An 18,465-nucleotide genomic window follows, 5' to 3' on the forward strand; every position below is an offset into this window, starting at 1 on the left:
TACCCTGGTATAATAAATAGAAATAAATGTTTTAATGCTTTATTCAAAAATACTGCTATTTAATTCACTAATTGTATCTTCCTTATAATAATACAAATATTCCCTTAATGCTAAACTTACAATACTAGTATCACAAGAAGCCTCACAAAATGAATATAAAATGTCTATTGGTTGTAAATCGTTTTTGAATGAAGTAGCAATTTTTAACGCATTACAATAGTAATCTAAAAATCTCAGTCCTTCGAGAAAACGAATGCGTGGTAAAATTAACTTTTCATTTCCTTCAATAAGATTTTTAACATCTTTTTCAAATATCTGCAAAGTAACACCAAGTTTCTTAACATTGAGCCATTTAAGTTGATCTGTCGCTTGAGTTTCAATTGCTAACAATTCACAACATTCTGGAGGTTCATCTTCACAATAGCATTGCAGAGGCATCAGGAAAAACTGATTATATTTACGATTAAGTTCATCGATGAATTGGATCCAATCACATATACCGAACGATATCTCATTATTCTCGCTGCTTAATTTAACACCCGGTCCAAATGATCGAGCTGAACTTAATCCAACTAATACTTTTAAATGCTCAAAATTATACAAAGTATTAAGCAGCATCATTTCACTTTTGGCTCTTACTTCCACACTGTTCATGTTGTAATGACTACGTTTTACGAAATAACGCTGTGAACATGAACACGTTTAATTATATCTTCTTACCTCTCCCACGCTAAAACTATGTTGCGCAATATTTCGTAAGACTATTCATTTATGCATCACATGCCGGGCTTAATTATTAACTTCCTGCCTCCATGAGAGAATATATTTTATCTTACATTAAATAATCGAATTGGAATGTGCACGTGTTTCCGGCTATATATCGTGATCGCGTGAGAAATTTTTAATAGCCGGCGTATCCGATGATGTCATTATTCTCAGTAACAAGATCTATTTTATAAAGATTTCAACTGATCATGTAAAGTATAAATTGAAAAATAAACGAATTTTTGTTATTATGGTAATCGATAAAATATATACGAGGTAACTCGTAAAATATAAATTGAAAAAATTTAGAAGTTTTACGCTAATGGTTGTAGGTTTTAATTACAAAAAATACGAGGAAAAATTGCTCTCTTTGTCTGTCGTTCGTCTTCTTCTCTTTGTCAATTCATAGAACGCAGTCACCGACCAGCGATTGAACATCGTTCTCATTGGTTACGTTGGATGTGTAGCTTCGATATTATTGGGGGGGCGTCTTTTCGGGAGGAATGGGGGGACTGGGGGCGTCTTTTCGGGGGAATGGGGGGGACTGGGGGCGTCTTTTCGTTAATATTGTGGTACGACTCCACCATTAGTCGATGCACGTCTTTCTCATTGGCCGTTGATGCACACCATTGGCCTCCAACGTCACGAGGATGTCCACCATTGGTCGAGGACACGTTTCTGTGGCATCATTGGTCGAGGAAAACGTTCTAACGTCACGAGGAGGGTGTTACTATGTCACCATTGGTCCCTCATCGCTATACCGCCATTTCTATGTTGTTTATTCAAATTCTAAGCTGTCATTGGTCGCTGGGGGTGTTGCTATTCCCACCACTGACGCTGCTATGGCTGCCATTGGTCAACGACACGTTCCGACGTCACGAGGACGTCCACCATTGGTCAGCAAGACATTGGGGGACGTTCCTATGCCACCATTGGCCTGCTATTCCCACCACTGACGCTGCTATGCTGTCATTGGTCGACGACACGTTCCGACGTCACGAGGACGTCCTCCATTGGTCAGCAAGACATTAGGGGACGTTCCTATGCCACCATTGGCCTGCTATTCCCACCACTGACGCTGCTATGCTGTCATTGGTCGACGACACGTTCCGACGTCACGAGGAGGGCGTTACTATGCCACCATTGGCCTGATATTCCCACCACTGACGCTGCTATGCTGTCATTGGTCGACGACACGTTCCGACGTCACGAGGAGGGCGTTACTATGTCACCATTGGTCCCTCATCGCTATACCGCCATTTCTATGATGTTTATTCAAATTCTGAGCTGTCATTGGTCGCTGGGGGTGTTGCTATTCCCACCACTGACGCTGCTATGCTGCCATTGGTCGACGACACGTTCCGACGTCACGAGGACGTCCACCATTGGTCAGCAAGACATGGGGGGACGTTCCTACGCCACCATTGGCCGAGGGGCGTGGTCTAGAGACACGAGGTACGTTCGTACGTCACCATTGGTCGAGGGGCGTGGCCTCGAGACCCTAGACTCGTTCCTACGTCACGAGGGGGGCGTGGCCTTGACCCATGAGGATACGTACGCTTAACGATCGACGTGTGACGTCACTTCCGCTCCAGAAGGAACTCTATCTATCTACTCAGAGTACCGCTAATTGATTCTTATACAGGTTAGCTATTATTTTTAGGTCTAATCCGTCAATCCCAGTCCTCTTCAGCACTTTCATCATTTGTTTATGCCTGACTCTATTGAAAGCCTTCTTGTAGTCAATGAGGCATGCAAAAATATCACAGCTGATATCTCTACATCTCTGAAACAATACCTGCACGCTAAATAAAGCTTCCCTCGTACCAACGGCATTCACAAATCCAAATGATTGGGCACAATTTGTTCCTCGCATTTCCGATAAATTCTTTTGTGATGATGCAGCAGATGGCTCATTAGGCTTATAGTCCTGTAGTCTTCACAAACTTTTGCTCCTGGTTTTTTGGGTAATGGTACGAACTCCAATTTGAGCCACTCTACTGGTATTTTTCCTGCCTTGTATATTTCATTAAATATTTCAGTTATTATTTTTATTTGTTCTGCATCTAATAGCTTCAACAGTTCTGCAGGAATTTCATCAAGTCCTTTCCATCTTTCATTTGTCTGACGGCTGCCGTTATTTCTTCTGGTAGGATTTCGTTACCTGAATTTTCTTCAATGGTGGTTTCTTGTGTTGTTCCGAGGTCGTGGAAAAGTTTTTCCAAGTATTTTTCTTATACTTTCTTTTAATCTTCTTTAGTAACGGTAAGATTGCTGTTATTTTTCCGCTGTTGCGTTTTCGGAACTTTCCAAATATTTCATTCACCTTTCGATGTACATTGAAGTTATCATCTCGACTCTGATACTTCTCTATTTCTTGACATTGTTCGGTTTTTTTTTTCTCTTTGGCTTTTCTTATCTTTCTTCTGACGATGGTATGTATTTTCTTATATTCTTGGAGATTTTCTTTGTTTTTTTCTCTGATATATATATTCAAGTATTTCCGTTTTTCTGTATCTTTCTTCAGGTGTTGATCTTTTATTTCTCTCACTGTTTATTATATGATGGTCAAATTTCCCTCTATAGTTACTGCATTTCTGCATTTTAACACCTTTGTATTGAGGTTTTCACTCAGCTTTAGTCCAATATGGGGATCTTTTAGTTTTCTAACATCATACTTCTTCATCGACTTACTTGTAACCTTCTTCATTCTGACTTTAAAATTACCTACAACTAGTACATGATCATAATTTATTTCTGCCTCCGGGTATGTTTTGACAGATGTACAGCTGTTCCTATACCTCTTATTTACTAGCATGTAATCAATCTGATTTCTTACAATCCTTCCCACAGAATCCTATCGAGATTTCCAGGTGTACAATGTCCTTGGGTGTAGCTTAAACCAGGTGTTCATCATTACTAATTGATTAGCTTCCGCAAAAATCTCCAATGTATCTCCCTGATCGTTCCAGTTTCCTAGTCCAAATGATCCAACTACAGATGATGTTTTACTGGCCCCAACTTTGGCGTTGAAGTTGTACTCACGTTCTCCAATTTGTCAGGAATTACGACAGTTGGATGCTAAAATACGCATTTAAATGAATACGAGTATTTTTAAAAATCAAATTATATTGTGATGATACGATGTGGAGTTTAGTTGCTCTATTTGCAGCAATACGCATGTCTCTTTAAATATTCTTGCCATAAACTCTGTGCCTTGGTCTATTACTATCCTGCTAGGTACTGCATATATCTTAAAATGAAATTTTCTACCAATTATTATTTGGCTACTGTTTCGGCTTTTTTATTTTGTATTACATACCCTTTTATATATTTACTTGACTTGCACTGTACCACTACATATATCTGTTTCCATTGTTATCCATCTTAAATGGGCCTACCAGATCTATAAATATTGTGTCAAATGCACTGGTTGCTAATTCGTTCCAGAACTAGTATTTTGTTATGTTTTTATACCTTTTATTGATTCCTGCATGTTAATGATAATTTTTTTAAACTTCAAATCTACTATGTTTTTGCTTGTCTTGTACTAGAGATTTTTTTAAACATTTTAGGATCCTTTTCTATTTTATCAATAATTAGCTGATTCTTAGCATTTTTTACCATTAGCAGTTCCTTTATACTTTCTTTGCGCACCCGTTGATTAAGAATCTTAAATTAAATAAATATTATCTTTCTCTTTGTTGTATGATATACCATTCTCTGGATGTACTTCAGCTGAATTTAACTTTACTTCTTCGTATTCATTATTATCTATTTTTCTCACTTCTACTGCATCTTTGGGGAATTTCAACCGTTCGACCACGTCCAGTTGATCAGTCCTTTCGTCCTTTGAACTGTGTATTTCTTCCAAAAAAAAAAAAAGAAAAAAAAGAAGCAGCATAGGATTCCAACAATTTAACTTAGTAAGTGAAGGATGCAGTAATTGAAAAAAAAATGGGCATATTAAAAGTACCTACTTGCAAAATTAAAGAGCTCGGAATGAAACAAAATTGATTAAGGCAAACACATCAGAAATGCTTGGAAGATAATCTTTTGATAATCGATATAATCAACATGATAAAGCAAATTATTAGGGAAGAACAAGATACTTCTCACTTTAAAGTTATTACCAATAGATGCAATACTATGAAAATTTGTGATTTAACCTATAAAAAAGGCATTGTCCATTCATTTATACATTGTACGTTACATTTTCCTCTAATCTCTTCACATCTCTTTCGATCTCTCAGAATATTTCCTGTAATTGTTCTTAGTACTCGTATTTCTACCGTTTCCACTGTTATTAAGGCATCCTGTCTGTATATTTGCTTTTTGTACTTGATCTCTCACTTCTTTGTCCAGGTCTTCATAGCTAGACAGTGTAATTCCCAGGTATTTTATTTCCATAACTTATTCAATACTGATGCAATTAATTTCTATTTTAGATCTGGTTGGTTCTTTGCTGACTACTATTGTTTTAGTTTCCTGAGATGAGATTATCATAATTATCATATTAAATTCTTTTGCTCTTATGTGTAATCTGTGGACCAGTCTTTGCAGACTATCTTTATCTTGGGCTATCAATATTGCGTCGTCTGTGTAACAGAGTATTTTTATTTCTTTGTTTCCCATTCTGTATCCTCTTCCTTTGTTAACGCTTTTGATGATTTTATCCATGATCAAATTGAAGAGCATGAGGCTCAATGAATCCCCTTGTCTTATTCCGCTGACTTTCATTTTGTTGTTTTGGTAAAGTTTTCGATAGTTTTTATAATATTTAGGGAAATTTCTCTATTACATCTTTGAGTTTTACTCTGTTACACGCTTTCTTTAGGTCAATCAGACACAGAAATGCTGGTCTATTATACTCTAGTGATTTCTCAGTAATTTGCTTTATAACGAATATTGCATCTGTATACAATCTTTCACTACGAAAGTCCTGTTATTCATCTTTGAAAATTATCCTCTGATTTATTAGCACTTGTAAAATTTTAGTAAAGTTTTAGCGTAGTATTTAACAAATTTATTCCTCTGTAGTTTTCTGGCTGTTTTTTATCTCACTTTTTAAATAGTACAATTAGTTCGCTCATTCTCAATTCTTCCGGTATTTTATTGTGTTTTATAATTTTACTAATTAATGTTGTTAATTGCTTCTGTCATTGCTGCTCCACAATATTTTAGTAATTCGTTTGGTATTCCGTCTTTACCAACTACTTTTTTGTTCTTTAGGTTTTCAAGTATTTTCCGAACTTCCTATGCATTTATATTAAGTTCTTCATTTGCGGTAATTTCTGGTGTTTCCGGTTCTAGCGTCGTTTGATCTTCCTCTGCATAGAACTTTTTTAGGTAGTGTTGGAATCCAAAATATGTAAAATATAGCCAGCGTCACAAGTTATATTTCTCTTTAAAAAAGCAACTGTAACAATTGAGAAGACTAAATAGGTATTAATGTATTAAAGGAAATCCATAAAATGTGTTGCAAAATTATTAACAGTAGACTAAAAATATACCAGAAACCATTATAGAAGAAGAAAAACATGGTTTTGAAAGGACAGGTGTAATAATGATAATGTTACCATTTTCGTTAAATTACATTAAATTTAATTAAGAAACGTACATTGCATACATAGGTTTTGATAAAACTATTTTAAATTGATACAAATTGATACCAAAGTGATACAAATTATTAACAATATCATAAAAAATCTGAGGCATAGAGTGAAAGGGCATCCATCAAATTGTTAATAATTTAAGAAAGTTTGTAGAAGAACAGTTATTGATAAAGTTAATTAAACGAAAAGTTTAGCGAACATCGTAGGATAAGAATCAGAAAAAGAGGAAGTTAAATAACTTCCCAGACATAATTCCTTCGCTTTAATAGTTGTTTTATATGAGTCTACTGTTCAATAGGTCTACTCCAAATCCTTCCTCGGTTCTTTGGTGATCTTAAATTAAATTTCGCTTCACCTAAAAAGATAATTTTTTCTACTGGTTGATTGTCCAATCAAGATGTTTTTATCTCTTCCAAAGTCTAAATTTATTGACCGTCATCATGAACAAATTATTTAGAGCACTTTCATCGAATCTTAAAATTCTATATCGATTAAAAAAAGGAACAACTGTTGTGTAAGTAATTAAAACCTATCACAGGGTTAAGTGAAAATTATTTGTACCAATAAATTCGATATTGAAATATAAAATCGACCATTTTCTAATATTAAGGGACTTGTAAGTTTTTGATGTGACGTTGCGTATATTAAAGTCCATACACGCGCTTTATTACAATGATAGACTAAATTTTATTATTTTATTTACTTTCGATTATAATTTTTATAATTGTATGTGCAGTATTAAAAATTTACATTTACATATAATAATTTGTTTTTTATTTTATTTTTTTAGTCACTTCAGTTGGTATTTAGAACATTCAGTTCTTTCTAGCGTTGCAACCTTTAGGTGTTCATTTGAACGTTAAAATAACAAGTATAATCCCAAAACTGTATTAAAATTATACAGTTACCATATTTGTTTAAAATTTCTACTTAGTATTAGAATTTATTGTTAACTTTGTAAAGACCACATAGTGGAAAGAAATTACGTTTATCAAATCATTATATGTTTTAAATTTTTAGAAGAACTATAAGTACTTTTAAAATTTATAAATATTTAAAAACGAAAAAGTGATTTAGTCTTGAAAGCCCTTAAAAGTGACATTAAAATATTTTTGATAAATTCTTCGGATAATTAGCCGCAGGCTGGAGTGTTACAGGGAGCTGTCCTGTTACCCCTTCTGTACTTAATATTTACGGCAGAAGTTCCCAGATCAGTAGGAGCTCTATTAAGCATTTATGCCGACGACACTTCAATAGCCGCAAACTTTGAAATGTAGACATAGCAGTTAACAATCCGCAAACAGCATTGGACGAAATCGTGGAATAGAGTATCAGATAGAAAATCGCCATAAACTCCGACAAAACGCAAGCGCTGCTATTCAAAAAGAGATTACAGCAGCCACAGGAACAACTTACTATACAGAACAATGCCATCGAGTGTAAAAGCTGGGCAAAATACCTGGGAGTCAACATGGATAAAGGACTAACATTAAAAAAACACGTAGACACCCCATTGCAAAAAGCTAACATAGCTAATGTATCCATCAGAGGACTCACAGGCAGAAATAGCAATCTGAGGACTTAAACTAAAATCAGACTAATAAACAATATCATTCTACCGATATTTACATATGCATGCCTAAGAAAAGCCGTCAACGTCCCAAGATATGTAGCAGAACGCTTTATATTCAGGGAGCTACAACAGGTCAAAGTGACGAAAATCATAAAGGATAAAAACCACCTTAGTCCCATATTAGAGCTCATGGGACACGACGATTTCCACCGATGGAAACACAAAAAGCCTAAACAACAAATAATGGAATAAATAAAGAAACAAAATAAAAGTGAAGTCAAATAAAATAAAAGTAGTGAGAAAAATAAAATAGATACTGGAGAGAAAATCAAACAAGGAAATAAACAAAATCGCCAGAAAGAAAACAAAAACACCAAAAGCACCACGTCTTTCCGGAACGGTGGCTTGAGAGCCAAGCAAGCAATTTTAGTTTCGCGGAGAAGTCACTAGAGGATTACAGGAATAAAGGGCGTCACGCTGTCCTGAATTTAAAATCGATTAGGGTACCATGTTGGAGTTCTCTTACCCAGGTCTCCCACTTAAAGAGCTTTTGAGTGATAGTTGTGCCCCTATCGCGCATCAGAGTGCTATAGGGAGGGAAAGGAATGGTCTGGAGCCTTGGAGCAGGGTGGAATGACTCCTAGTTTACTCGAGTTAATACACCTCGCTCCAATGAATTGTTATACCCGAACGTAGTGAACATGTCTCATAGGTTGGGTTTAATTAAATTGCTTGCTTGCAGGTCTTTATGTCGAAGATGAACGTATGCCGTCATCTCTTTTATTGAGACAATTTGGCCTTTTTTCAATTTCTATGGTTTTCGGATAATTGTTAGTTTATAGAAGCAGATGAAAGCTATAGTTCTGTAGTTTTTAAGATCAATTTTGTGACCTGTATGAAGGTGATGTTGACCTACAGCTAAAATTGAAAATCAAACAAAAACAAAAAACAGAAATGAAATGTTCATAAATCTTATTTTGGATTCTATGAGTTGTTTGGCTTATATAAGATTGGGCGCAGTCTGCACAAGAAATTTCATAAACTCCGTGTTGTTTATTTGGAATGTTGTCTTTGATTGATCGGACAAGAGATATAAGTTTTTTTTGAGGGGTTAATACTGTTTTTATTCCTCTTGATTTAAGAATTTTGTCAATTTTGTCAGTGACACCTTTGATGTAAGGAGGAAAAGCTTTCGTATGATGAATATACATATATATATATATATATATATATATATATATATATATATATATATATATATATATATATATATATATATATATATATGTATATATATATACAGTGTGTCTGTAAAGTATGAAATAAATTCGATATTTCCTAAATGAAAAGCCTTTTTAAAAAAATCTAAAACACGTCGATTTTTTAAATTTAATGTTCTACATTTTACAATAAAATTTCATTATACAAGGTGATACACATTACAGTGATGACGTAATCGGCTCTTTTTTTTTAATATAACACCCTGTATTTTAGGACATTTTTAGATCTATAAAAATGAGCTTATTTCAAAAAGTATTATACTCGGGTCTAATAGATATAATTTGACAGATATGCGCTTAGAAAATAAATTATTTATTATCAATTGTAAAAAAGTAGCCTACTTCTAGTTATTGGTAAACTGTAATTATTTTTAGTAACGTTCAATAAGAATTAAGTAGTACATACAAAAATTGTATTTTAGTGAATGTTTTGTATTATTGCTTAGAATTCATTTTAAGTAGAAATGAATTTGAGTGTAAAGCAAAGAATTGAAATACTCAAGATGATTGGGTATGGAGAAGTGTGTAATTTATTTAATGATAAATATCCAGAAATACCCATCACGCAGACAACAGCAAGTAAGATTGAAAAGAAATTTCAAGAAACTGGCACGGTTAAAAATGCACGCAAATCAGGTCGTCCCTCTGTAAATTACGTTACAACATTAGGTGTTCTACTTGCTTTTGAAGAAGATGCGCACACTTATGTTCGTAAGATTAGTAGTGATCTAGATGTTGGCAAAACAATGTACAATGTACAAAGTACGTAAAAGTAAGTAAAGTAAGTAAAATGCACAGTTGTACAGGAATTAAACGAGGATGATCCAGATAAAAGAATACAATTTTGCAAAATAATGATGGATAACAGCCACCGAAATGCTCTCTTGGTTCAAAATATTATTTTTTCTGATGAGGCTACATTCAAATTAAATGGCGAGGTCTACCGTCAGAATTGTAGTACTGGGCAAAAAAAGGGAAGAAGAAGGGCTTATTATAGAAGAGAAAGTAGAAGGCAGACGCGGCCCGGGTAGACGACAAATGACCTGTCTGGGCAACATCAAAGATTGGACAGCATTAGACTTTCAAAGTTTAATAAGAAAAGCCCAAAATAGGGAAGACTTTGCAGAGGTCATCGCCAACCTTCGCTAAGAAGACGGCACCTAAAGAAGAAGGGCAAAAGAAAACTCCAACTGGATGCGGGAACGTCATACACAATACCCGCAAAAGCTAAACGTATGGTCTGGCATTGTAAGAAATAAAATCATTGGACCCTACTATTTCGAAGGTAATTTAAACGGGCCAGCATACCTTTTTAAGTGGGTATCTCGTACCTACTTTGGTTAATTTATTTCCCAGTACAATTAATCTTGGAGGTTTTGATAAAAGTTTATGGTTTCAACAGGATGGTGCGCCTCCGCATTATGCTTCAGATGTTCGAAGGTACCAAAACGAAATTTTTTCGAACAGGTGGATTGGAAGACGTGAACATATTGAATGACCAGCGAGGTCGCCAGACCTCAATCTTTTGGATTATTATATGTGGGGTTATTTAAAGAATGTTGTATATAAAACGAAACCTGCAAATATCGGAGACTTAAAAACAAGAATTCGTAAAGAAATAAACAATATTTCTTAAGAAAGCATTACCAAGATTCTACAAGAATTTGTACAACGTTTGGGTTACTGTCAAATAGAACACGGGCTACAATTTAAACATTTTTTTCAACAAAGGCTTTTCATTTAGGAAATATAGAATTTATTCCATACTTTACGGACACACTGTATATATATATATATATATATATATATATATATATATATATATATATATATATATATATATATATATATATATATATATATATATATATATATATATTGCTCAGAAGATATTTTCTTGAGGCATCCTAATAAAAATTACTGTTTTTACTGGAAATAAGTGTTTTCAAAGTTTTACTTTGGAAGTGTACTGTGGAAGTGATCAATTTTGTTGATCTTATGAGAATCGTAAAAAATCGCAAAATCACGCAACGTTTATTTAACTATGAACCTGCTATTTGCTATTATGATGATATCATAATATCATCACTATATTGATTGGGCTAATATTTTCCACAAATTGTCTCCATTGTGATATTTTCTTGAATCATCTCGTGTTTTTCATTCTGGTAACAAGTATCGCCTATCTTTATTTGTTTTTCATTATACTTTTATCGATGTCATGCATTTTAGTGATTTGCTTTATTCATACCTACGTGTTTTTATCTTTTGGTATCTGATATTTAGATTTTTTTTTATGTTTCGTGTTGGTGTTGGCATAATACATTTTCCAACACTCAAAGTTTCATTCGAATTCCAATTTGCTTTTAATAATTCCTCACTGTAAGGTTTCCAAAAATATACTATTAAAATTTTTAAGCGTAATATAAATATTATTTCAAATTTAACCTGTGTAAATTTAACCCAAATTTACCGACTACAAACTTAAAACTGTGGTTTACGTATGAAATCTCATTGGTACACATGATAATTAAACCATGAAAAGTAGTGAAATGGTGACAGGTGAACTTTGATCTACAGTAAAAAAATAATAACGATTTTCAAAATATTTAACTTAAGGTCATAATAAAATAAAAAAAATCATGTAATTACTCGCATTATTTAAACAAAAAATACTGTTGTGTTTAACAATAATTAAGAAGTAATTAAACCACTAAAATGTTATAATAGGCCAACAAAAATAATTGACATCCAGTTTAATTAAAAATAATGATTTGAGAATGAGAAATACTTAAATGATAAGCAAAAACGGCTAAAAAGAGAATTATATATTAACTTAAACATATCTTATATTTGACAATGCCTCTTCTTTAACTCCAAATATGTAATTTGAGCCATGGGAATCCCTCTCGAACTAGTGTTATTTTTTAGCCCATCTATCCATCTCACCTGTGATCTACTTCATTTTCGATTATATATCCAGTGTCTCTAATATGCAAATACGTAATAAAAAAATCTTATTTTATCTTTCATCCGTTTATTTTAGTGTCTTTTTAAGCTACACGAAATATGTAAAAGATTTACAAATTTCAGCAAGAGGTTTGCTACGGCTTTGATGAATTGAGATACCAATTTATCAGTCTATTGATACCAATTCATACACGGCAGAACAAAGGCCTATTCATTGATGGAGAACACCTCAGCCATCTAAGATTTTTAGACCTAATTGTTACTACTACTAAGGATTTCCACAGTTTTCACTGTCTTCCTTCACTCAACCGTTTTCTCCAATTTTCCCTGTCATTCCAGTCTCCATCTCGCAGGGTTCTTTTCTCCATAGCCTCGTCGATTTCATCTCTGAATGACCTTCGGGGTCTTCCTCTCTTTCTTCTTCCAATCGGGCTCCATTCTGTGATTTTGTCCTAATTGTTCTGATTATTAATAATCCTGCAGAACTACAAGAACTTATAACCGACTAGCTAGCAATGAAATGGCAGTGGGCGGTACATTTAGCGAGAAAAACTGATAATCGATGGTCCACTAGAATTACACTGTGGTAACCAAGAGGCCAAGAAGACGTCCAAGATTAAGATTGAACCATGACATAAGGAAACAAGCCGGTATAACATGGCACAAACTATGATCGGTAGAATACAGAGAGAATGATGATGATAACAAGGACTTTAAAAAATGAAAAAATCGTAATTTTCTTTTGTCGGTTAGCCCGTAAACGAATATTTGTCAATGATTTCTATTAAAATTAATTTGAAAGCTAGAAGATATTGTTTACCTTTTTGTGTAAAATTAATACTTATTTATGTAGTCCTTCTTTAAGCATAACTCATTAAATACCCTGATAGTAGTCTCAAACCTCATATTCTAAGAACAGAGATTATGAGAGGAATCTAAATGTGAGAAAATATAGGGGGCCTCAGATTTAAAAAATTGTGTGTGTGCTTTTAAACTTAAACTATACTGTTATACATATACAGTCTATATAAACATTAAAGACACGATGCGATGTCAATTTTGTCCGTTATTTTATTTCGACCCCTTGGTTTTCCTTATTCAACTTTGTAATCTGTCCCACATAAATTTAGTCATTAGTTCCTTAGATTTTTTTTGTTTTACTAGAATGTTAACTGTTCTTCTTGATTTATCATCACTTTTATTTTATCGTTTTACGTTTCTGAGTGGAATCATATTATAATAAATCTTAAAAAAAACAAGTAATAGCGCAGCTACAACAAATGGTTTTAAAAAAAGTTTTAAATTAAAAGAAGTTAATTTCAACAAATGAGGAAATAAATAGTTTTGAAGAAGCATAAGAAAAATTAAAATAAAATAACATAATACAACTTATTATTATGAACAGTTGTACCCATTATGCAAGTAGTAAGCGCGTTAACTGAATAATGGACTTGGCACAAAAAATAGGGAAAAGTAATCTAATAAATTGGAAATTCGATGACCAACATATGTGATTTTGAGAGATAACATTTCTAATAAAAAAAATAAAAATTTTACTTTTTTTCATTGAAATAATCTTAAAACTTCCATTTTAATCTAATATTCTAAAGAGGAAATATAATTAATGAAAACGTGTTTACAATTAATTGCGATTATGAAAAGGAATCGCGAAATAAGTAAAGTAGAAAAACAATGTTGTAGACTGTCTACAAAAGTAACACAAAGAAATTCATGCTTACGTTCAAATAGAAGTAGGTAAGTTGATATTTTGTATAAAGATTCATTTAAAAATAAGAAAATATAACTTACTGTGTTAAAATCACAATCACGTTGTAAATTATTATATTTTAAAAATAAAATATTTAAACGTATCGAATTATCTGATATATTGACTTAACAACCTTAATTAGTTCAGTTGTAAATTTGCAAATATTTCATGGACAATCGGCAGTTATATTTTTTTAACTTACCCCTTTATATTTTGAAAGTAAGTCATTCTGATAGACACTATTATCACAAAAAACAGTATAGTATGCCTTAATATACGTTTCACCGTTGCATATATCTAAGCTTTTAAATTAACATAGATCTTCGAATGTGCATAGTTCTTGCGATAGTTCATACGATGGACCGTACCGTAAGTTTGCTTAGCCGGTTGTTGGTATATTTATTTCAAACATACACACAGTTATACAACGTTGTCAAGATGGACTAAATGTAGCATATTTCCAGTATAAAATATTTAAACCGATGTTTACATATTGTTTATGACAGAATTTAAGATTAGGTACTATTGTAAATAAAAAAATGAAAATATGGGAGGAGTATACAATAAAAGCACAATTAAAAATTATGGAAAATAAAAAAAGAACGACCAGAATTTATCACAGTGAGTTATCCTTGTAATAAGAGATATAAAACGGGTAACAGTAATAGATTTGAACAGAATCTAATATTAAAGAACACAGCTCGCCTATTTTATTAAAATTAAAGGCTTCTGAATACCTTTTAATCTGTCTGCCAGAATAAAAGAAGAGAATCTACTCTATCTACGTACTTATATTACATTTATCTCAAAAGACATAAAGATCTGACGAAAAGAAAGTACAACTGACTTGCATTTAAAAAACGAGGTGGAAAGACGAAGGGTGAAAGAACTAGGTGAAGGATTAAGCTTGTGGTAGGTACGTAAGGAAAAGTAACACTAGGAATACAGTTGGTATAATTTCTGATATAGAAGGAACAGATGACGTAATGGAAGTTGTAAGAACGAGTAGTGAAGTTTGTACTTGATACTTGATAGAAGTGTTAAATGTTGTGTGTGTATGCTCCTCAATGGGTCTGATTGATAATGAAAAAAGTTTTTTTGATCAATTAGGAATAATATTTCATCAGTGGGGAGAGTCATAATAGGAAATGATTTTAATGCAGATGTAGGTCAATTCAAGTAAGAATATGAAACAATATATGCAGAACTAAAAATGTGAGGACTGCTAAGTAATAATTATTGAGACTGTATCAACAACGTATATGTACAAAAATAAGTACAGCGTATTGCTATACATCCAAGTAAAAAAGCGTAAACCAATGTATTGGAGAGAACCACAAAAAATCAAGTGTTGGATATTATAAGATGAAAAAAGAGGCCTATTTAAGGCAAATGGTACGAAAAATGAGTTGAAACATGAAATGAAGTCCTAATGCAATTTAAAGTAATATGACCAGTATTATTAGAGACACTACTATTGAAGTACTTAAAAACCAGGGAACTTTGAGAATCGTCTTCTCCGTTTTTTGATATCTGTCTAAATGTCAACTGTTTAATCGTCTTCTCTATCTGTTAAATCGTTTTTTTTCCATTGTTAAATCGTATTTTTTTGTCTGTCGAAACGTTATTTTAATTTTCCTTTTACTATAGATATACTATAGATACGCTTGGAATTGATGTTCGAAGAAAATCGGCCTATTGTATAAAACAGTTACACAACTATACGCTCTGGGTATATCAAACTTTTGCAATAAAGAATAATATCTCCACTTGTTATGAAAGATCTCAAGGTTATAGAACAACTAACTGGCGAAAGTACATAGTACAATAACCTCATATTACGCACCAAACTAAAAAGAAATGAAAACAGTTCGGGTCTGACAGATTGAGGGGGAGTGCTGCAAGATTAATATCGTAAATATTGCTATGTATATTTTGTTTATTTTAAAGCACAAATTCCTATATCTCTAATATTTCATAAATAGAGAAATACCAAGATTTTAATATAATGGTTGTAATTTCAATTACAATTACAATAATAATTTCAAAGATAATATCCTGAATTCTATTTTCTGAAAGTTATACAGAATATTTACCTATACCTATATTCAGAATATTTAAAATACCTATACATACATATTATTTCTAAAATGACATGTAGGAAATTAAAACAATAGATTCGGCAACACTGTTTTCTATTGTATATATCTTCATGTCGCAGTAGGTCATTCTCCAAAGAGAAAACAAAATCTACCGTATTCTAAATTCTAATTACTTTCTTCCGGATTCACCATTTAATAGTAAACTGAGTAAAAAGATAAGAAAACATTTTTGGTCTTTTGACCTATTCCTATTTTTGCGTTTGTCTGACCCTTTAATACAACTTCTATTGAGTAAAATCGTTTGTAGGTTAAATTGTGAAAGTTTTGTATAGCTTAACGTTATTTTCATTTTTCAAACAATTTTGTTTTACCAAAGCAAAAATGTTACCATCAAATATCAAGAACTTACTCAGGCAAGTAAAAACAATTCAGGAATATATAATATAGTGCAGAACTACAAACAAAAATGCTAAATAAAAATCATCCTCAATTTATGGAACAAACAATGTACCACGGTAAAAATATGATATAATCTCCGATTTCAGAAGCATCGATTTTCATGAAATTTCGGAATTAAGCTCTCTTTACCCTTAACTTCAAAATCTACAATATGCGAACTGTACTTTTACCTTGAGGGTGGAATCTACACTAACTGGTTTGTTGGTACCTTTACATTAAAAATAACTTCAAGAATTGATAAAAAATTAAATTCTGATCAAAAAAAATTCTTTCGAAAAATCAATACTTTTAGACTTTCATGTAGTCCAGTCGTCAGAGATTTGACCCTTAAAAATTATGCGAACAAGCTGAATTTTGCCGAGAATATCAATTCAGGTACCCAAAAAAAGAGGCCAAAAAGTTAACTAATTTAACCCCCAGGCTTCCTACTAAAACCCCCCTAATGGAGGGATAAAAACGCAAAAAAAATCGATTTACCAAGAATCAGTACGTCGTATAAAAAAATGTTTTAAATAACAATTGTAGCTGAGATAACTTTGAACAAAAATGTTTATTAACACTTTTTGCGTAGAATAAACCGTTCTCTCAGAAACAAAGCTCGAAGCGACCGTCGATTTTGAACGTCAGTTCCAGCGCGCGAAATCAATGTTGAATAAAATTTGTATCGACTCGATTTGTATCGATTTTTGTATTTTGCCGCAAATAAAGCCAGTTTCTATAAAGCTGTTAAATAAAAAAACTTTGTGCAATGTTTGCCATTACCATTTTCGTAAGATCAATAAAATTTATTACTCTCATTGACCGGTCGTAGTCAAATTTCCATTGTTGGAGACCAATTTTCAACTGAACCAGTTTCCAACATAAAAATTCGATTTTGATTTTTGACAACAAATATTTTTTAGGCATTTGAAATATGACTAAAACGTAGAATTTAATCCTTTACATTATAAATGATCGCACATCACGGGAAATGCCTCCAAGAAGACGGCTTTAGGTGTAATTTATAGCAGAAGTTAAGTACTTTTGAAAAACGTACTAGTGTAATTAAAAAAGAGCAGTTTTAAAGGTATAGGTTCTAGATCATTTGTAATACGAAAGTTTAAATTCAGCATTTTTTAAGCATATTTCAAATGCCTCACATGTGTTGCCAAAACTCAAAACTAAAATTTCATGCTATAGGTTTTGAAGATTAGGTTCTAGTTATGGAAACCCCATAGTGGCCGGTCAATGAAAGGAATACATTGTATTGATCTCATGAGAATCATAAAAAATAGCAAAAATCGCGCAAAATTTATTTACTTAACACCTTTATAAAAATTGACCTCATTTGCGGCAAAATACAAAAACTGCATATGAAAACTGCACTCTTTAAAACGCGTCTTGAGTTTTGCCTATAGGACCCTTGGATCAAAAGATATTGAATTTTTACCATCGAGCTGATATAAATTTTACTGATCGTCGATTTTCGCGCGCTTAACTGACATTCAAAATCGCCGATCGCTTCAATCGTTGTTTCTGAGAGTATGATCCATTCTACACAAAGAATCCTAACTAACGTTTTTGTTCAAAATTATCTTATCTACATTTTTTATTTGAAATATTTTTTTCTATGGCGTACAAATTCTTCGTAAATCGATTTTTTTCCGTTCTCCCCTCACTACGCGGGTAAAAGAAAGCCCAGGGGTAAAAGAGTTAAACTTTTTTTTAGCGTCATAGAGTTTTTTTTTTTAATTTGGATTTTTTATAATAACAGGAAAAGGTTCAATTTTACTGAAAAAATTTGTAATATATTTTTTAAAGCACTTAAAAAAGTCATTGAAATAGGACTTTGTAGAACTCTTTAGCATATAAACTATATTCTGTCCTCTTGATCTTGATAGCACAGCACCTTATTATAAATTGAAAAATGTGTCCGAAATACTAGAGGGTCATT

At 32.7% G+C, this 18,465-nt stretch overlaps 1 protein-coding gene across 1 annotated transcript in view; it reads right to left on the bottom strand.

Annotated features, from left to right (window-relative positions):
- The window catches only part of LOC140437230 (short-chain dehydrogenase/reductase family 16C member 6), a 114,593-nt gene extending 100,243 nt beyond the window's left edge, over nucleotides 1-14,350 (bottom strand). The window contains exon 1 of the mRNA XM_072526613.1: nucleotides 14,174-14,350. Within this exon, the coding sequence (XP_072382714.1) occupies nucleotides 14,174-14,199 (26 nt within the window). The 5' untranslated portion in view covers nucleotides 14,200-14,350. The remainder of the gene's footprint in view (nucleotides 1-14,173) is intronic.
- Between the last annotated feature and the right edge of the window lie 4,115 nt (nucleotides 14,351-18,465).

The sequence above is a fragment of the Diabrotica undecimpunctata genome, chromosome 3 (assembly GCF_040954645.1).
Source record: "Diabrotica undecimpunctata isolate CICGRU chromosome 3, icDiaUnde3, whole genome shotgun sequence".
NCBI lineage: Eukaryota > Metazoa > Arthropoda > Insecta > Coleoptera > Chrysomelidae > Diabrotica > Diabrotica undecimpunctata.